This window comes from Sitophilus oryzae, unplaced genomic scaffold (genome assembly GCF_002938485.1).
Source record: "Sitophilus oryzae breed Bouriz unplaced genomic scaffold, Soryzae_2.0 scaffold_465_pilon_pilon, whole genome shotgun sequence".
Lineage (NCBI taxonomy): Eukaryota > Metazoa > Arthropoda > Insecta > Coleoptera > Curculionidae > Sitophilus > Sitophilus oryzae.
This window is the reverse complement of record NW_022147046.1, coordinates 5,617,764-5,636,994: the sequence shown is the minus strand read 5'-3', so window position 1 is coordinate 5,636,994 and position 19,231 is coordinate 5,617,764. Positions and strand designations below refer to the sequence as shown.

Here is a 19,231-nt window from a genome sequence, read left to right as displayed (position 1 = left end):
TTTACCAAGTAGACTTATCCTTAATGATGGGATGATGTGTTTAGAAAAGAACAAGGTTTTGAGAAAGCGGTTGAACAACCAACACGTTTCCAAAAATGTTCTTTTCTACAAAATTCTTCTCTTCTTTTACTTATTTGAGATCTAGTCGATCTGTTAGTTCTAAGAGTCTATTACGCTGTACTGTTCGGGTCGCTCTCAGGGCTCGGGTAAAACGGATATGGGGCCGAAGGAAATATAAATTATATTTCAGAAACATGCCTAAGTGTTAAGGATCGCCCGATCCTGTCGTGTTAAGCCACACCCAAAATTCCAAACACACGTGCTTTGATTAAAGCTTGATTAAGGCTTGCAGAGCTTCAGCATTTACCATAAATTAGCAAGCAATTTGTTACAAAACCAAACAAAACCATATATAACTGTAATCACAAAACTTCAATCTATTTCCGTATCGTAACGGAATTTTAAATTGTCTTTATTTTCGAGAAAATTTAGTCCAAACATAAGGTATATTTTGTTGATGTTTGACCATTAAAATCTTAAAAATAAAGAAGTTGTCTCAAAATGTACTACAATACGGATATAGTATAATCCTTTATCTTTAATTTCCTTCTTCATTTGCGTAAAAATACCTAGCCTGTTTTACATAAAACATTAAATGCCGAACGCTTATTTGGCTACTTTTTCTAAGACTAGTGAAATGGACTCTTAAGGTTGCCTCTGTAGTGTTTCTGGGCAACTGTCTTTCCATTTTTTTGGAAGTCTTCCCGGCTGTCTCCTATACCTACGAGTTTCCCGTCGAGAACTATATGTGGTAGCCTGTTTTCTTCCACGCGTTTACCTGTACGAACCCTTGTCTTTTTCTTTGTCTACCTTATCTCACTACGTCGCGTCGGCAATGGCAAAAAAAAACAAAAAAGAGGGTGTTAAATCGGGTTTAAATTATCCTATCTTACATCGAGTTGGTTCAAAGATAATATAATAATATTACTTTTTTAATTTAATTACTAGTTTTGAATTTACAACACCTCCTTTTTGACAATTTTCTTAATACACGAAACGCGCAAAAATAAAGCGAAAACAAGTAATATTTTACAGCCCTTCTTTTAATTCCTAAAAATCGGTATTACCCAGGAACTGTTTCGTTTATCCATGGGTATTAAAAGTAAAAATCACTTTGCCAAAATATACCGTGCCTTTGATGCAGTTTAGTTTGGATCTATTTCTAATAAAATTATTTTACTTCTTACTTTAATCAGATTAGAACAAAAAAGCTTTACCGAGCTTTGGTCTCGGATTAATTTGACTAAAAAAAGCAACTGTTAAAGAAGTGATTCTATAAATTTTATCGTCACATTCGGCCACGTTTGTTAAAAATTTAAAATAAAAGATAAACAGTGTGGAAAAAAATGAAAACTACATTCTTCATTTTTGCGGATGCCGATGAATTCATTTAATATAATTTACTTTTTTTGCCACTTAAAATTATATAAATATCATTATATTGTATAAGATTTAAATGTTATAAATTATAATAATTTGAACCACAGTGTGTAACTAAATCGAGCATCAATCGAAGCGTAAAGTGCAAATGTTTGCATTAAGTTTAACTTCTTGTATTTTTTAAACTTTTGAATGAATTTTGAATTTGCCAGCCAGATTCTAAAACATTGTTTTATCGACTATCGAACCGTTCTTTGTAGTTTTTTTCAATTATTGGTCAGGACCGTATAAAAAGTCAGTATCTATCAACTCAGGAAAGGGAGATGGACACAATACATCTATAATTTCCTTTCAGATGGTACGGTATGTCTACAGGGTGTATCTCTCTCAGAATGAACCCGCAGTAAGATATTTTACCAAGTGGACTTTTCCTTAATTATCGGATAATGTGTTTAAAAGAGTTAAAGGTTTTGAGAAAGCGGTTGAACAACCAACACGTTTCCAAAAATGTTCTTTTCTACAAAGATCTTCTTCTGCTTCTAATTTTATTTGAGATCTAGTCGATGTATTAGTTTTAAGGTCTAACCTCTTAAGGTAACCTCTTAAGAGTTCTTTGGTGATGGACTGCCCACTGTCTTTTCATTTTTTTTTCAGTCTTCCCGACTGTGTTACTAAAAAATTATATACTGAAAATTCTTTATAAATTTGATTGTAAAACTTTGTGACTTGTCCATTTTATAATTTAAAATAAACAGCTATAATTTGTTACATTAGTTAAATAAAACAATAGAATGTTTTATTTGTCATTTTTCTATTGATTTCCTTACAACAATTTACATAAACAATCACATATTTATATTCTTAATGAACACTTGATATTTACACTCTGTCGAATATTATTACAAAGCACTGTTCGGTTTTTATATGATTCAAAATAAAAAATATATAAATTGTAAAATTAGTAATTTTTTAATGGCCATAATGCGTTCTTTCACAATCATCGAACAACTAAATAATTTCTATAGATCCAGTGACGTACCGTGACTTTGAATTTTGAGACCAAAAACTGAAAAATAATTTGTCAAAAAAATCATATTACAGCTATAATATGTTTTATTTTGCATAAACATGTTAACTAATAAGTTAGAATAATTATATTTTTTCCCTAACTAAGTGGTTTATCCCTAAATTTAACTAAAGCTAAGTACAACACAAATCTTAAATACGTGGACTATTATAACTACAAATACATCGTAAAAGACTATTTTAGTAGCTTTCTGAACGAGGATTCAAGTTAAACTTTTTAGAAAATAATTTAAAGGAAAAATGAACCTGCTCGCAGATGCTTGTTCCGAGTAAAATCCTAGACCTCTATGATTTGCTTTTATAAACTCTGGCACATGATGCAGAATTGCATGAATCTTTGGAGTTATCTTAATACCTAAGTTGAGTATTTCCAATCTAAATTGTTCGATGTCATGTTCAAAATGTTTGTTTAGTGCTTGACCAATACAACTCGAAACTGATTGAATGCAGAAAACACTGCAATATATTTATTTCCTAAAAAAAAAGATGTTTAGGTTTTTGCTTCTAAAGACTTTGAATAGGATTCTTTACGGCGATATCGTCTTCAAAATATCCACTTTCTTTAAAAGTTCTCTGGCGTTATTTCCGTTACATTTTCCATAATGATCTAGTTTCAATCCCGCTTTTTTTTATCCATTCTGTTGCAACATTGGTATTCTCCAATTCAAGACAATCAAATAGTTTTTGAACCACACTTAACAAAAGGTGAAGCTCAGGAGGGGGAATATACTTTAAGATAGGTGTTTCTTCGTCGCCAATGATTAAAGGTATGTTTATACAGTTTTCTAAAAAATAATTGCCCTTTTTTATATGGTTCATTGAACAACAGTTTAAAAAATACAAAAACAAATATTTCAAACAAAAACGCTTACTAAAATCTTTGGCTTTTGTTATATTTCCTCCAGATTGTTGCCATAAATTTGTATTTTCTGTAATACTTTTTATAGTTCTGAATGATCCTTTAATTTCCATTTCTTTTCCATTTACATCACACCATGGGCAAGTGTGAGTGGGTGAATTTGACTGAACACCTAGGAGAATCATAATAAGCTTAAAGTCAGCGGCAAAAGTATAGGAACAAATTCCACATATGGACTGCAGATCTAACGTCTCAAAGAGGCTTTTAGTGTTAGCATAAGATTCAGACAACATTGGTCCTAAGCCAATTATGAATAGTTTATTAATTCCAGCACTTTTATATTTCTTGAAATATTCGAGATCATTTTCAGGGAGCACATTCAGACAAACTTTAAGTTATCCACCACCACTATCAATGCCAATTTTTAGATGAAAATCTTCAGATAATTCTCTAATTTCCAAAATATATAATAGAAGACCAGATAAATCTGAGCAGTATACAAAAATTAATATTTACTGAATTAACATTTTTCCTTTAAATTATTTTCTAAAATGTTTAACTTGAATTCTAGATTAGAATGCTACCAAAATAGTATTTTACGATGAATTTGTTGTTATAATAGTCCACGTATTTAAGATTTGTGTACTTAGCTTTAGTTAAATTTAGCGATAAAACCACTTAGTTAGGGAAGAATTATAATTATTCTAACTTATTAGTTAACATTTTTATGCAAAGTAAAACATATAGCGGTAATATGATTTTTTTGACAAATTATTGTTTCAGTTTTTGGTCTCAAAATTCAAAGTCACGGTACGTCACTGGATCTATGGAAATGATTTAGTTGTTCCATGATTTTGAAAGAACGCATTATGGCCATTAAAAAATTACTAATTTTACAATTTATATATTTTTTATTTTGAATCATATAAAAACCGAACAGTGAAAGAGAATTGAAATACTTTCTTTAATATAAGTGTAATATATTCCATAATAATAAACATTTTTAAACGTATCACATTAAATGAATATTATATTTTCGCAGCACCATCCAATCTAACTGAAGATCCATTAAGCATCGGTGTTTCTATTACTGCTTTAACGAAATCGCCATATTCCGCTGGCTTCCCTGCTCTTTTGGGAAAGCCCAAAAATTTTCCATTGTTGGACTTCTCTTGCAAATGTTTAAAGGTGGATGTGTTAAAAATACCTAAACATGTTAGAGATTGAGAATTAAATGGTAGATATATTTTATTTTAACGCAATAAGTGGGTAAAACAACGGAGGAGAACCACATTTGAAACGTACTGAGGAAGTGTGGACTAGGAGACGTTCGAGGAGAGAATCTGATTCAATTCACCACAGAAAATGGACTAGAGATCATATATACAATGTTTAAACACCACCCTTGTCGCCTTTCAACGTGGACGTCGCCATCTGGAGAGTACAAAAATCAAATTGACTACGTTCTGATAAAGTCAAACGAACAACTGTATTTGACAAGGGTTGACGATGGCTGGAATTGCCGAAACCGGTCACTAATAAAGAATTTATTTAACAGTGGCTTGGACTTTGTTCTTGATTTTAACATTATGTTTTTTACCATGGACCACCACTTTGTGAAAATAAACAAACCTCGGAACAAACTCTATAACAGACTACGTTCTAACAAGATCTCGATTGTGTATGTTATTATTTACGAATACAAGGGCAAAATCGGTCCCAATATGTGAGTTGGCCGTGAAATTACAAACAACAAGAAAACCGTCAACAAAAAAAAATGGCTGACCCAAGACGGCACATTGTTACAACAAACCTTACAAAAATTAGGCTCACCAGATAGCGTGGAGCAAGGAAATGGATAGAGAATGGATTAGAAAATGGACAGAGTAAATACAAGAGAAATACACACTGAATATCAGAAAATACTATATCACTCAAAGAAAAATGTAGAGCTTTAATGATAACAACAGGTACATCTGAACCGGAAAAGGCCATTAAAATTAAACTAGATAAGGATATAAGAAGTCATGTAGAAAGGACACAAATGATCACATAGGAAGAATATAAAAAGAGTTGGAAGACCATGCAAACAATAATAAAACGCATGAGGTATACAAACAAGGTTAGGTACCTTGCTCGGGAATTCAAACCACGAACACAGATAATAAAAAATAATAAAAACGATCCAGAAGGTGTAGCTGAAGTATGGAAACAATATTGTAACCAGAGATACAAAAACCCCGAGCCAGCTAATTTGCATGCACTCGCACTTAGAAAAAGAACCTGTCATAATGAAGACTGAATTAGAAAAGGCTATCGATTCATTACAGAGCTCAAAAGCACCTGGTGTTGATAATATTAACGGCGAAATTATAAAGGCGATGGGAGAGCTAAGTACAGAGATCATCTACAAACTATGCTTTATCATATGGGAATCTGGTAGATGGCCATTAAAATGGTGCGAATCACTGTTCATACCACTTTTGAAGAAAAGCTGCATCACTGACTGCCCTAACTGAGACCTGGACATTGAAATTGGCAACGACGTAAAATCGATGCTTTCAAATATGGTGTTATAGACGGATGCTGCGAATACCGTACACAGCTCACCGTACAAAGATTTCAATTCTCGAACAATTGAATATCGAATCTGGACTATCATCATCAATAAACCAATCATATTTTAAATATTTTGGCCACATATCCTGGATCTGAAGATGATAATAGTTCATAGTCTGCACGAGGCTAGTACTGCGCAAGATACAACAACATAGAGCGGCACAATTAATGCGATTTTATTACGTCACCATACTCTCAGAGAGTAATAGGAAGAAGGGGGAGGAAGATCTTAGAAGGTTACTTCTAATATTTACCTGGTGCAATATCCACTACCCTTATACCATGCTCAGATAATTCTCTGGCTAAAGGTAGAGTCATACCAATAATACCTGCTTTGCTAGCTGCATACGCGACTTTATTTGTTGTGCCTTGATGACCAAGAGTACTGAAACATATCCAATAGTTGTAAAAATACTAAAATGAATACTGAAATGAACCTAATTTAATAAGCAAATCAATATTTATTCAGAACAAGATTATATAGGTTATTTTCTTCTTAATAATTAATTATTGTAATTCAAACTTAAAAAATAGCTAATTTGATACCAAAGTAATTTAGCTTGTGTTTAGCATTAAAACTAAAATACTCGCTAAAATATGCATTCACCACAATACACCAAACTTAAAAACAATTTACTTTACTGTTAATTTTAATCCTTTGATGCTGATGATTAAAACTTGCATTATAAATTTTCATAAATTTAAGTTTTCTGTGAATATGGCAGTATTGATATAAAAATGCTATTAATATACTAAAAAGTGGGACCTGTGAGTGTAATATTGTTTCACCCTATATACATTTTTTTATTTGAGAATAACTACTAAGCCCGGTGGCACACTGCGCGTTTTTGCGACTACAGTAAAAACGCATGCATTTCTACAGTATAGGTACAAACCATATCTGTACCCTAGAAGCAAACTATATTAAGTTCATTGCCTGGAAACTTATATGGTGAAATTTTGATAAAATAATTTAGTACACACTAAAAACACGGTATGTCGCTAGTGATAGGAAAAAATATTTTTAGAGGTTAGTAGTTTATTTGGTTGCCTGTGATATGCATATACAGGGTGTTTCCTAGTTAATCTAAAAAATAAAAAATCGTTAGAAAACGAATTAAGGCGGGCTCTTAATAAGTATGTTTATTTTTTTCTCGATAACCGTTTGATGAACAAGAAAAACTCAAAAGTTCAATTTTGTTGAAAAAGAATGGCCAGTCAAGAAAAAAATATATTTTCTTTAAAAAAGCAATAGTGTACCATATAAAACCATCATAAAAATATAAAATAAAATTAAGGATATTTAAGCGTCTACCTTTTGTTTCTCTGTGTAGTAACTTAATTGAGTTTTCATTAATTTTGTGATTATTTACTATACAATGAGTTGCAAGACCAGAACTATGCTGGAGATTATTAATATACTTTACATGTTCTTTAATCCTTATATCTAAATTTCTACCTGTTTGACCTATGTACACGGCATCACAATCATTGCAATCCACCCTATATACACCCGACTTATTTTTGACATTAGTTTTGTCTTTATTATTTAATAAAATTTGACCTAAATTTCTTTTATTTACGTTAATAGTTTTACATCCTATTTTATTGAATTAAAACTATTAACGTAAATAAAAGAAATTTATGTCAAATTTTATTAAATAATAAAGACAAAACTACTGTCAAAAATAAGTCGGGTGTATATAGGGTGGATTGCAATGATTGTGATGCCGTGTACATAGGCCAAACAGGTAGAAATTTAGATATAAGGATTAAAGAACATGTAAAGTCTATTAATAATCTCCAGCATAGTTCTGGTCTTGCAACTCATTGTATAGTAAATAATCACAAAATTAATGAAAACTCAATTAAGTTACTACACAGAGAAACAAAAGGTAGACGCTTAAATTACATTGAACAGTTAGAAATACTAAAATCTGTTAAAAACGAAAATAATGTTAACGACCAACAAGGATTTCTAAACACATTTTTTATTACCCCTATTGTAAACTCTCTGAACCCATTCCCCATAGCAAATATAAATATATATATATATATATATATATATATATATATATATATATATATATATATATATATATATATATATATATATATATATATATATATATATATATATATATATATATATATATATATATATATATATATAGTTACAGTGTAGTTAGTTAGACGATTAGTTCTTAAAAAACTCTTGAAAAAGGCCTAACAAGCCGAAACATATATGTAGAGTTAAAGTTACTCTTATTAAAAGTTTTTTGATACGTCTAAAAGCGTGTTTTATTAAAATACTAATATTTCAACGATGTTTCACAAGGAACCAACCACAGCTTCAGTACAATTTATATATAAAAATTGTTTTAAGAACACATGAGGAATCACACCATAATTTTTTTAGACTAATTCGAAAACACCCTGTATATTGTCAACTTGACAATGACTGCTGATAAATCAAAAAATACCTTTTCAGTGAAAAAAGCCTGATTTTCGCAGGAAAAATTTTTATTTTTATTGAATTTGGGCCTGCGTTTGCAAATACTCGTTTGTTTTTTAATTTTCCATCTATCTAAATTTTAAATATCATAGTCAGAAAAAGTTTTATTATTTATTAACTATAAAAATGGTGTTTTCTTTGTTGTGTTGCATCTTGCAAAGAAACTAACAAAACTGCAAAATGTACGTGTTTCCAAAAGACGATAAGGTATGTATCTTAGATAAAAGAAAAATATATGGTATGTATTCGTTATTTGATTTTTTTTTTCGTTCGCTTTAAAATCTATAAATCTCGGTCTATTCATTAGACAGCCAGTCGACTTACGATCATTTACATGAAACTCTGTAAAATAAATAAAAAAATAAATTGTAAAATATATATATTCTTATGTTTTATTAAAGTTACTCAGATATACTAATATATCAGTGTAACTTTAAAAATAAATCCTTTCAATTCAAATATAAACATAAAAAACATTTACAGCAGAAAAGGCGAAGGCGCTGGGTTAAACGTAGTCACCACTAAAAACACGTAGGGGCGCTTTGACCCAAAATTTTACTATTAAGTTTCATATCTATCTTAATAGTAGATTATTTTCTTTTATCTATGATTAAGTTCAAAATTGGCATATTTGAGATATATGTGTTACGGTTAAGATCCGAAATAAAGTTAATCTCAATATTACCCGGTTAATCTGCATTCCGGACACATGTTTATATGAACTTTTTACCTTAAAAACACTCAAAGAATCACCTCCTGAAGTTTGGCCAGGTACTTAATTAACACCCTGTATTTAAAAATGGCTAGCTAGTGATTTAGTAAGCTATGATTATTTTAATGGGAAAAAATACATTTCATAGAAAATACACAAGCCCATAATACAAATACTTTATTACCCCATACTTTATATGCCCACATTATCTAAGATCATTGAAAGATTGGTTAAAAAAAGGCTTCTATCTTTTCTCCTTAAATATAAAGTACTTTCTACCCATCAATTTGGATTTCTAAGTAACAGTTGCACAAATGATGCTATGTTCGACCTTTTTAATAATGTATACTCTAGCCTGAATAACCATCACTCTACAGCTACAATTTTCTGTGATTTCTCTAAGGCTTTCGACTGTGTAAATCATAATATCTTAATTAACAAATTGCAATACTATGGATTCAGGGGAGTGCCGCTCGAATGGCTTAAGTCGTATCTTGGCAACAGAAGGCCGCTTGTAAGGATTGATACGTCTATGTCTTCTTGTAAGCCTATAGAATGTGGTGTCCCTCAGGGTTCAGTACTTGGCCCAATTTTATTTCTGGTGTTTATCGACGATATTGCAAATCTAGACATTAGCGGTAAAATCTGCCTCTTTGCGGACGATACTAGTTTCACTTGGAGCGGCCCATATGTTACGGCACTATATGATACTATATCCAGTGACTTACGCACCATTAAAACTTGGTGCGATTCTAATCTCCTATGCCTCAACCTTTCAAAAACTAAAGTTTTGTCATATAAAAGTACTATACAACCTTTTGTACTTAATAACACCACTATTGACGTCGTGGACTCTGTGAGGTTCTTAGGACTTGTTGTGGACAACTCGTTAAAATGGGACTTGCACATCGAAGCCTTATCAAAGAAACTAAGCTCTGCCTGTTTTGCGCTAAGATCAGTGTCTAAGGAACTTAACTCATCAACCTCTAGAATGGTCTATTATGCCCTTTTTGAGTCGCATCTTCGTTATGCCCTTCCATTCTGGGGTACTTGCTGCGCGACAAAATTTGATCGTATTTTCAAACTTCAAAAGAGAGCAGTTCGATACTTATTGGGACTAAACAGTAGAACTCACTGCCAGAATTTCTTTAAAAATTTCAAAATACTGACTCTTCCTTCCTTATTCATTTTTGAATCCGTTTGCTTAATCCGCAAGCACATATTCTCTATTCCGGAAAGGCCTTCTCACAACTATCCACTTAGGAATGCGGAGCACGATATTTATCTGCCAACCCCGAGCTCAGAACTAGTTAAGGGCTCAATACTGTACAATGCCAAGAAAATGTACAATCATTTGCCTTCGAATATCAAGTCACTTTCATTCTTTCCCGCATTTCGCAAAGCTCTGAAATCATACTTACTGGAGAGAGCCCTATATGCGGTAAACGACTTTTTTGTTGATGTTTAATCATGAACAATTTAGAATTTTAATTTTAATATTTTGATCATCTCACACACTGGTTAAAGGTCTAGTATTTAATATTTTATAACTCTTGATTTTATGTTATTATAACATGATTTTATCCATTTACAGTTTTCCTTTTGTAAAATTTTCTAGATACGCCTGTGTTCTGCAATGTCCATATATGTTTTATTTATAATTTTATGACGTAATTTTTTTTGAATTGATTTGTATTGTATGACATTTTTTTTTTCATTATTTGTATATTTGTTTTTGTGCTTTTTTTGTTTTGCTTTGTCGATGAAGCTGTTTTGGCTTTTTGTACAATAAAGCGTTGTTTTTTTTTACTATACACTAATTAATTAATTTTAAATGTATATGTTACGCACAATACTCGAATTTGGGTAATGCCCGAAAAAAATGCACAGAACTAGTTTTGAGCAAAATATATCTCCCAAACCCGAAATTGTACCGGGTGGCCAACTAAGAATGGACGCCGGCTCTATCTCAGAAACTACTTATTGTATAACTTTGGGAAAAAAAATTCTAATAAGCAAATCGACCAAGAGAAATCGCTGGAAATTATTTTCAAGTTCGAAAAATGTCCACTAGAGGGCGTTTCTCTGATAGGCAATCAGAAAACAGGGTTTTTATCAAAAATACGCAGGTGAACACGTATTTTAAATATTACTATTGTAATCATCGAGAAATTTGTATTTTTTTTATATATAGTATTTTGCTCTATCTTATAAAATAAAGTGGTGGGGGCAGGTTAAATTTGCTTTTATTAAAATAAGGATAACTCTGGTTTGGGTTACCCGATTCAAACAAACTAGGGCTCGTTTAAAAGAGCTTTTCTTCCTTAATGATCTCCAGTATAAATTTTGTTTCCATAATTTTTTTGGTGGTAGCTAGAGGGCGCTGTTTGACATCATAAGAGATATTGCGCTTTTGCATAAAAATATTAAATAGGAGGCTATATTTCTCTTTGCACAGTTAAATAGAGCACAAAATTTCCAAAATATTAGCGCAAACCGCAACCTTCTATCTTCTCTCTAACCGGAGATATTGTTAAGGTCAAGGTGTATTACTGGTTGCATAACCGCAACGTGCATTGAGGAACCTGGCGAATTCGACAGAAAGTAAAAGAAAATTACAGAATTCTTTAGAAAATTCCAGAAACCATCGCCAGGGGGTATATAAGGCCCGCGCTTTGACAGTTGGAGAAGTCTGAAGATAGTCTGAAGTTTGATAATACCGCGAAATACCGTTAGAGTAATAGTAGTTGCATAAGTTGTGTTGTAAATAGTATAAGTTGTGTGTACAGAGTGAAACAAATAAATTCGTTAAGTATTTTATCGTGACTTTAAATAGTGGACCCACGGAATCCGTAACAATATTAAGAGAACAAATCATGTTAGGCTGCCACTTAGGATTATATAGTCTAAAAATTATAGTAGTAGGCTAGGAAACACAAAAAGGTAAATTAGTTATGTCAAAATATCAAAACGTTTAAGTTCAGATTTCATGCATGCGAATTTCGGGTGCTTTTTTTTTAAAATGACGTCATAAATATTTAAACGTGTTTATGTAACATTATCATCCATCCATATAATTTTTCCGAATGATACTGATTAAAATGTCCGACAAGCAATAATTTTATTAAAATTTCTAGGAATTTTGTGCCGCCATATTGCTTTTAATAGAAATCGGCCGAATTTTGTATGGCCGAAAAGTGGGGGTTATTTCGTGTAACGTCATTACAGGTTATTAGTTATTGTTAAGGATATGACATAATCATATATAAGAAGTGGCAACCGCGCGAGGAAGTGGCAACGCGGGTGACCCTGTGCCGGTTGACAGAAGAAAAAGACAGACTGAAATAAGACATTGCAATTATTATAATTACACAATCACGTTTCCATTTTTATAATTTTCTTTCAATACAGTAATTGAAAATTTAATGTGTCAATGTTATTCAACCTAGCCGCCGCTAGTAAGGGCAAGTAACACTCGGAACCAGAGCTATCGAAGGCGCTAACAGTTATTAATCCAAGTTAGTCCTTGATTTCTCTTGTTTTCGTGTTTTATCTGTTGTTTGTGATATTTATTATTATATTATAACGTTTATGTCGTTTGGGTCAACTTTCATATATCACTGAAGGTGCAAATCTTAACAATATTCACTACTGGTTCAAATAACGGTGCAAGTAGTTCCGCACCAAGACCGTTGGTCGGTAAATGTTTAAGCAGGAATTATAAGATGGCAAATGATTGGACTTTTTTAATTATCTGAATGAAATGAACTATCCACAATTTCTAAGAGATGAATTGCCAATTGCAATTTCATCAGCATCAATACAGTTGGTGTAGTTGATGCAGTTAGTGCAGTTGTGCCGCCTATTTTGCTATGAATTTGTGGGGTTTCTTGAATAGTTAATAATAATACCACTTACTTTAGTAGATAGAGACGCTGGAGCGGCATATTTCCATGGCCAGCTAGGTCATCGGATTCAATATGCCTGGATTTTAATTTATGGGGTCGAATCAAGAAGGAACATGGATAAATAACAATTAAATGGTATTAAAATGAAATTGAAATATATGTTTTGATATTTTGACGTAACCAAGTTACCTCTTTTTGTTTCCTAGCCTACTACTATAATTTTTAGACCATATAATCCTAGGTGGGAGTCTAACATGGTTTGGTTTGGTTTGTTATAATATCTGTTATGATGTCAAACAGCGCCCTCTAGCTACTACGAAAAAAATTATGGAAACAGAATTTATACTGGAGATCATTAAGGAAGAAAAGCTCTTTTAAACGAGCCCTAGTTTGTTTGAATCGGGTAACCCAAACCAGAGTTATCCTATATCGTAATCCTAGTTATCCTAATTTTAATAAAAGCAAGTTTAACCTGCCCTCACCACTTTATTTTATGAGATAGAGCAAAATACCCTATATCAAAAAAATTACAAATTTCTCGATGATTATAATAGTAATATTTAAAATACCTGTTCACCTGCATATTTTTGAGAAAAACCCTGTTTTCTGATTGGCTATGAGAGAAACGCCCCCTAGCGGACATTTTTCAAACTTGAAAATAATTTCCAGCGATTTCTCTTGGTCGATTTACTTATTAGAATTTTTTTCCCAAACTTGTACGATAAGTAGTTTCTGAGATACAGCCGGCGTCCATTCTTAGTTGGCCACCCGGTACATTTAAACGGGTATTGCGCATTACAAAATAGTCAAAACTAGTATTGTGCATTTTGAATTGGCGCAAAACTAGTATTGTGCATTTTGAACTGGCGCCAAACTAGTTTGGTGCAGTTTCTACAAGAACACGCTCTATTAATACATTTTTTTTATACACATGCATGAAATAAAACGTTGAGTAGATCCGGATATATCGGAAGATGCAGTTCTAAGAGATATTTCCGTTTTATCGCCAACATTGTTGTTGTCAATAAAAAAAATATTATCAGCTAATTGAAACTCATTTCTACAATAAAGTTTTTGTAAAACTCCAGTCTTTGTTGCTAATTTGTAAAAAACAAAGCTTTATGTCGTTTATGGCCTGTCCCATATGTGCCTGGTGAATTATAGAAAACATTTCCTCAGTAGCCACAAAATACAGCATGACAACGCAAACTCCTTGGCGCTTCTTGATCAATTTTTCCACACCACCCACAGTTATTATATCAAAACGCTTTATCCTTCTATATTGTTTCGCACACAAAGGTTTTAAATCAGTTTTAAGAAAATGTGTCTCATTAACTTTAGTCAATATCGTTAGCTATTGTTTTTTCGACATACGGTTATGTTTCTGTGTTTTAGCCATCATCAATCGACTTACTTGAATTTCGAACTCGGCTTCCATTCTTTCTTGCATTTTTATATTTTATTTTACTAAGTATTGCGTATTTCCACCCACAACAAAATGAAAATAAGAATCCTTTAAAACCTAAATAAACTGCGAACCCTACTTTTTGCCGCCTTATTTAAAGAAAACGAGCAAAACTAGTATTGGTCATTTTGAAATGCATCAAACTAGTTTTGCACAATTTAAAATGCACAATACTAGTTTTTGCTGTTTTGTAATGCGCAATACCCGTTTAAATGTCCAGGTTGGGTCAAATTCGACGCTTTTAAATGGAAACATCCTTTTCTATAGGAGATAGACGAAAACTAATATCGGTGTCTGGAGCTCAATTTTCATCAAAAACATGACGATGAAAACCGCACGTCAATATCTGTTACCGTTTCGGAGTTACGGGGTGTTTTTCAAAAATGTGCGTTTTTAACAAATCGCTGTAACTTTTTTGCTACGGAAAATTTTGTATTTCTATGAAAACATTTCCAAAGCACCTTTTTACGTAGAATTTAATTGTTTTAGTATAATTTTTTTTAAATTAATAATTTAAGAGTTATCAACAGAAAAATTGATTTTTTATATGGGACACCCTGTATATTTTTAATTTACTGAAAAGAATTTAAAATTAGCTTTCCAAAAATATAATACACTTGACATTTTGCTCGATTCCTCTTCGAGATATAGAGTATATAAAAATTCGCCCGCTTTAAATAAGTAGGCTTTGAACGGCACCGGCTGTAATGCAAAAAAAATCTAGCTGTGAGCATCAATTAAAACGAAAATAATATTTGCTATGAGAGATGCAGAAATTTATAACAGTTTAAAATATATTTAACCAACATCAACACATTTAAACTATATCTAATAACAATAAAAATAAATAGCAAACCAGGACATGAGATTTTGCTACAGGTGTTCGATATATCGACCGTCTTCTGTTATGGACAGACGGGCAGTTTTTGAACATTTGTCGCGGAATTCATTAACTCAGTGGGGGTGAAAGATACCCTCTCCTAACTGCTAAGTATTTCTAATTCTTGTCTAGATTATACAGAAGAATAAGGAACCTTTATTCTTCCTCAAATATATCTATAGGATTAGATCCATGGGCACTAAGTCAGGCGGCCTCGACGGCCAATGGCTGGGTTCTTGGTCAGCTATTCAATTATTCTTGAAATTGGCTGCAGAAATTTGCTGATAACTTCAGCGTTCAGAGGCGGTACGTCGTCTTGCTGGAAAAATATGTTTTCGAGTTCCATTAAGGGCATATTATCAATGAGGGGTCCAAAGCCTACTAGTTAAAAGTGGCGAACTTTTAAAAATTCTGTATTTCGAAGGGGATTATAACAAAATATCAAGTGTGCTATATTTTTGGAAAAGTAATTTTAAATTCTTTTCAGTTAATTAAAAATATACAGGGTGTCCCATATAAAAAATAAAATTTTCTGTTGATAATTCTTAAATTATTAATTTTAAAAAAATTATACTTAAACCATTAAATTCTACGTAAAAAGGTGCTTTGGAAATGTTTTCATAAAAATACAAGATTTTCCATGGCAAAAAAGTTACAGCGATTTGTTAAAAATGCATATTTTTGAAAAACACCCCGTAACTCCGAAACGGTAACAGATATCGATATGCGGTTTTCACCATCATGTTTTTGACAAAAATTGAACTCCAGACACCGATATTAGTTTTTGTCTATCTCCTATAGAAAAGGGTGTTTCTATTTGAAAGCGTCGAATTTGACCCACCCTGTACAATTTCGGGTTTGGGAAATATTTTTTGCTCAAACGTAGTTCTGTGCATTTTTTTCGGGCATTACCCGAATTCAAGTATTGTGTGTAACATATATAAATAAGCACTTTAATAATTGAAAAATGGCCAGGAGCACTTAAAATCACTTCATAGAATATATCAAATATGAAATCAAACTATACCTAAACGGGGAATAAAATTAAAAGTATGCATAGGTATAATGTTCTATATTAATTGGACATACTGAATGTAAACTAGGTATAGTTATTGCAATCGATAATATATATTTTGCTGCTTATTTTCATCATAACAAAATCCGTTATGATGAAACCGACAATACCGCTACTCATATTATGGGCACCTATGTACCTGATCTCATAATGATGTTTAAAAATACATAGGTATATACTATGAGTAGTAGTTGTGGCGGTTTTTTATTAGGTATCATGAAAAGAAGCTGCAAACTAAGCAGCCGCAAAAACGCGCAGTGTGACATCGGGCAAAGCAATTGAATCTTACCTTGATGTATTTACGATTATTCCTCTTTCTCCATTTGTATTTGGGGCATTTTCTATCAATAATGGAATAGAAAGCCTAATAACATTAAAAGTTCCAATCAAATTTACCTAGAAAAATAACGCATGCATTTTTATTATAAATAATTATTTGTACAGCACACAGTAATTTATAACCAAAATAATTTGTGGCAATTTGTTAAATTAAGTGACAAAGTTATATGTTAATTTATTTTTTTTTGTAGTGATGACATACACTTTCTAATTCCACAGCTTGTAAAATATGAAGCTGTAAATTACATATCTAAATATGTATAATTTTAATGAAAACCATAAATATTTACAGTCTGGTGATAAATGTGCATGACAACATTTTTTTATATATAATTTAAGTTGAAAATGTAATCTATTTATAATTTAATAACTGAACAATGATAATAAAAACTATTGTAAAAACAGAAGGTTTAGCTTACACCAACTAAATATTTTCTTCCAGGTCACGTAATAGACATAAGTTTAAAAATTACTTCTATTTTAATATTTTTTATTTGACATATTTTATACAGGTGAGTCTTAAATAAGCGCAAATATTTTTAGGTGTAGTATATTTCGATCCCAGAGACACATCTATGATGTTTTTTGCGATTTTTTTTTAAATTTGTGATATTTTGAATTTTTTTGTAATTTTTAGTCAAAAACATAATATCGTCAAAATATTATTATTATAAGTAGATTAAATTTACAAGAAAACTCAAAGTTTCAACTCAAAATTTACAAGAAATTTTCAATGTAAAATAACTCTCTTATTTTGGATTTATTTGAAAAACGGTAAGGAGAAAATATGTTTCTTTTATCGAGATTCGAAAATTAGATTACCTGAAAATATTTGCACTTTTAAGACTCATTAAGCTTGATCTTCATGCATCCGTTGTCCGACGATACGATGATACGATATTAATTCTATTGATTGAATTTAAAGACTTCGATTGGTTAACCGTTTCTAACCAATGAAGTCTTTAAATTCAACCAATAAAATTAATATAGTATCATCCTATCGTCGGATAACGGACGCATGAAAATCAAGCTTTACTCCACTCATTTTAAGCATAGATTTTTTTTTAATTTTAGTTATTGAATTATAGGAAATATTTACCTGTTTCACTTACATTAATAATAGTTGTGAATTCTTGTAAACTATGGGGTTCGTGTTTCTCAAAATCGTATACGGGATGTTGCAAGTTTACGGCAGCACAATTAATCACACCATTTAATTTGTTAAACTTTCTTTTAATCACATCAAGAGCATTTAAAATTTCCTTTTCAGAAGTGACCTAAAATTAACTAGTGGATTTACTATCCAGAAACACAACTCTTAGTGTTTTTTTTTTAATTTTAAGTAAAATATTGTATAAGGCACCATTGTCTTAATATTACGATGAACTTAGTTCTGTAATCTCCGGGAAATATTGTTCAAGAAAGAAAAGAAACTGTTTAGATGTAACAATTTTTTTTAACGTATCTATACTTCTTTTATTATATTTATTATATTTAAAACCTATTGTAAAATTTTTTACTACTAAAATTTGCTTAACCGCCTCACACACTGATGTTAATTAAAAATATTATTTTAGGTTCGAAAGATACTCACGTCAACTTGAAAGAACATCACCCTGTCCACAAAAGATCGTAAACTATCATTTTCCTCAGGCAATTTCAAGTCACAAATAGCTACACTAGCGCCTTCATTTAACAGCTTCTCAGCTACACCCCTGCCTAATCCTGATATTCCTCCAGTAACCAGATATACTGAATCCTTTAAAACAACACTCATTCACTAAAAATACTTTATACATACTTTTTTATTTTACCTTTATCATGATTTTCGGATATTAATCACTTTATTATGTACTATAATATTCCTGTGAAACATTGTCTAGTTGTACGGATTCAGGCAGACTTATCTGTCACAAAAATTAATGAAAAATTACGTTACTTATTATGTTTTATGTTGTACTTTAGCCAGAGCTTGATAAGGAACCTCGCGATCGTGTCGAAACGAATTTTAAATAAACGAAATTAACATATTTACATTTATTCCTATGTCAATAATTCGTGTGAATATTTTATCAAGTTTAGAAATTACGAAATAACGTGCTGTGTGCTAAATTCGGAATTATAATCCAAAAACGGTTATTTATTATAGTCTAGGAGAGAGTGAAGATTTTTGGTACATATTTTTTCCCAGTCAGCACACCACACACGGACAGAATAATTGTTCGGTATGTTATTCTAAAGAATTTCATATACCGGGTGCTTCTCAAAAGTGGCTCACCCCTATATTTTTTTTACTTTTTTGCATAAAAATACGAGATTTGGTATGTTATGAC

The 19,231-nt window shown here is 31.5% G+C and overlaps 2 protein-coding genes across 3 annotated transcripts; both read right to left on the bottom strand.

The window, feature by feature from the left end:
• Positions 1-2,538: 2,538 nt before the first annotated feature.
• LOC115885956 lies at positions 2,539-3,870 on the bottom strand. Its single transcript, XM_030904991.1, has 2 exons — positions 3,399-3,870; positions 2,539-3,311 (listed from the first exon to the last, which is right to left on the bottom strand). Exons 1-2 carry the CDS (start codon positions 3,676-3,678, stop codon positions 3,115-3,117), a joined length of 477 nt encoding a protein of 158 aa, XP_030760851.1. The 5' UTR covers positions 3,679-3,870; the 3' UTR covers positions 2,539-3,114.
• Positions 3,871-4,344: 474 nt separating this feature from the next.
• On the bottom strand, positions 4,345-18,961 carry LOC115885955 (3-hydroxyacyl-CoA dehydrogenase type-2-like). Of its 2 annotated transcripts, XM_030904990.1 has the most exons (6): positions 18,713-18,961; positions 18,493-18,657; positions 18,011-18,175; positions 16,849-16,955; positions 6,259-6,389; positions 4,345-4,592 (listed from the first exon to the last, which is right to left on the bottom strand). In XM_030904990.1, the coding sequence occupies exons 1-6, from the start codon at positions 18,719-18,721 to the stop codon at positions 4,414-4,416; spliced, it is 756 nt and encodes a 251-aa protein (XP_030760850.1). In that variant the 5' UTR covers positions 18,722-18,961; the 3' UTR covers positions 4,345-4,413. The 2 variants fall into 2 exon arrangements, with proteins under 2 accessions (XP_030760850.1, XP_030760849.1); XM_030904989.1 differs by lacking the exon at positions 18,713-18,961 and having other exon boundaries at positions 18,493-18,675.
• Positions 18,962-19,231: the final 270 nt, after the last annotated feature.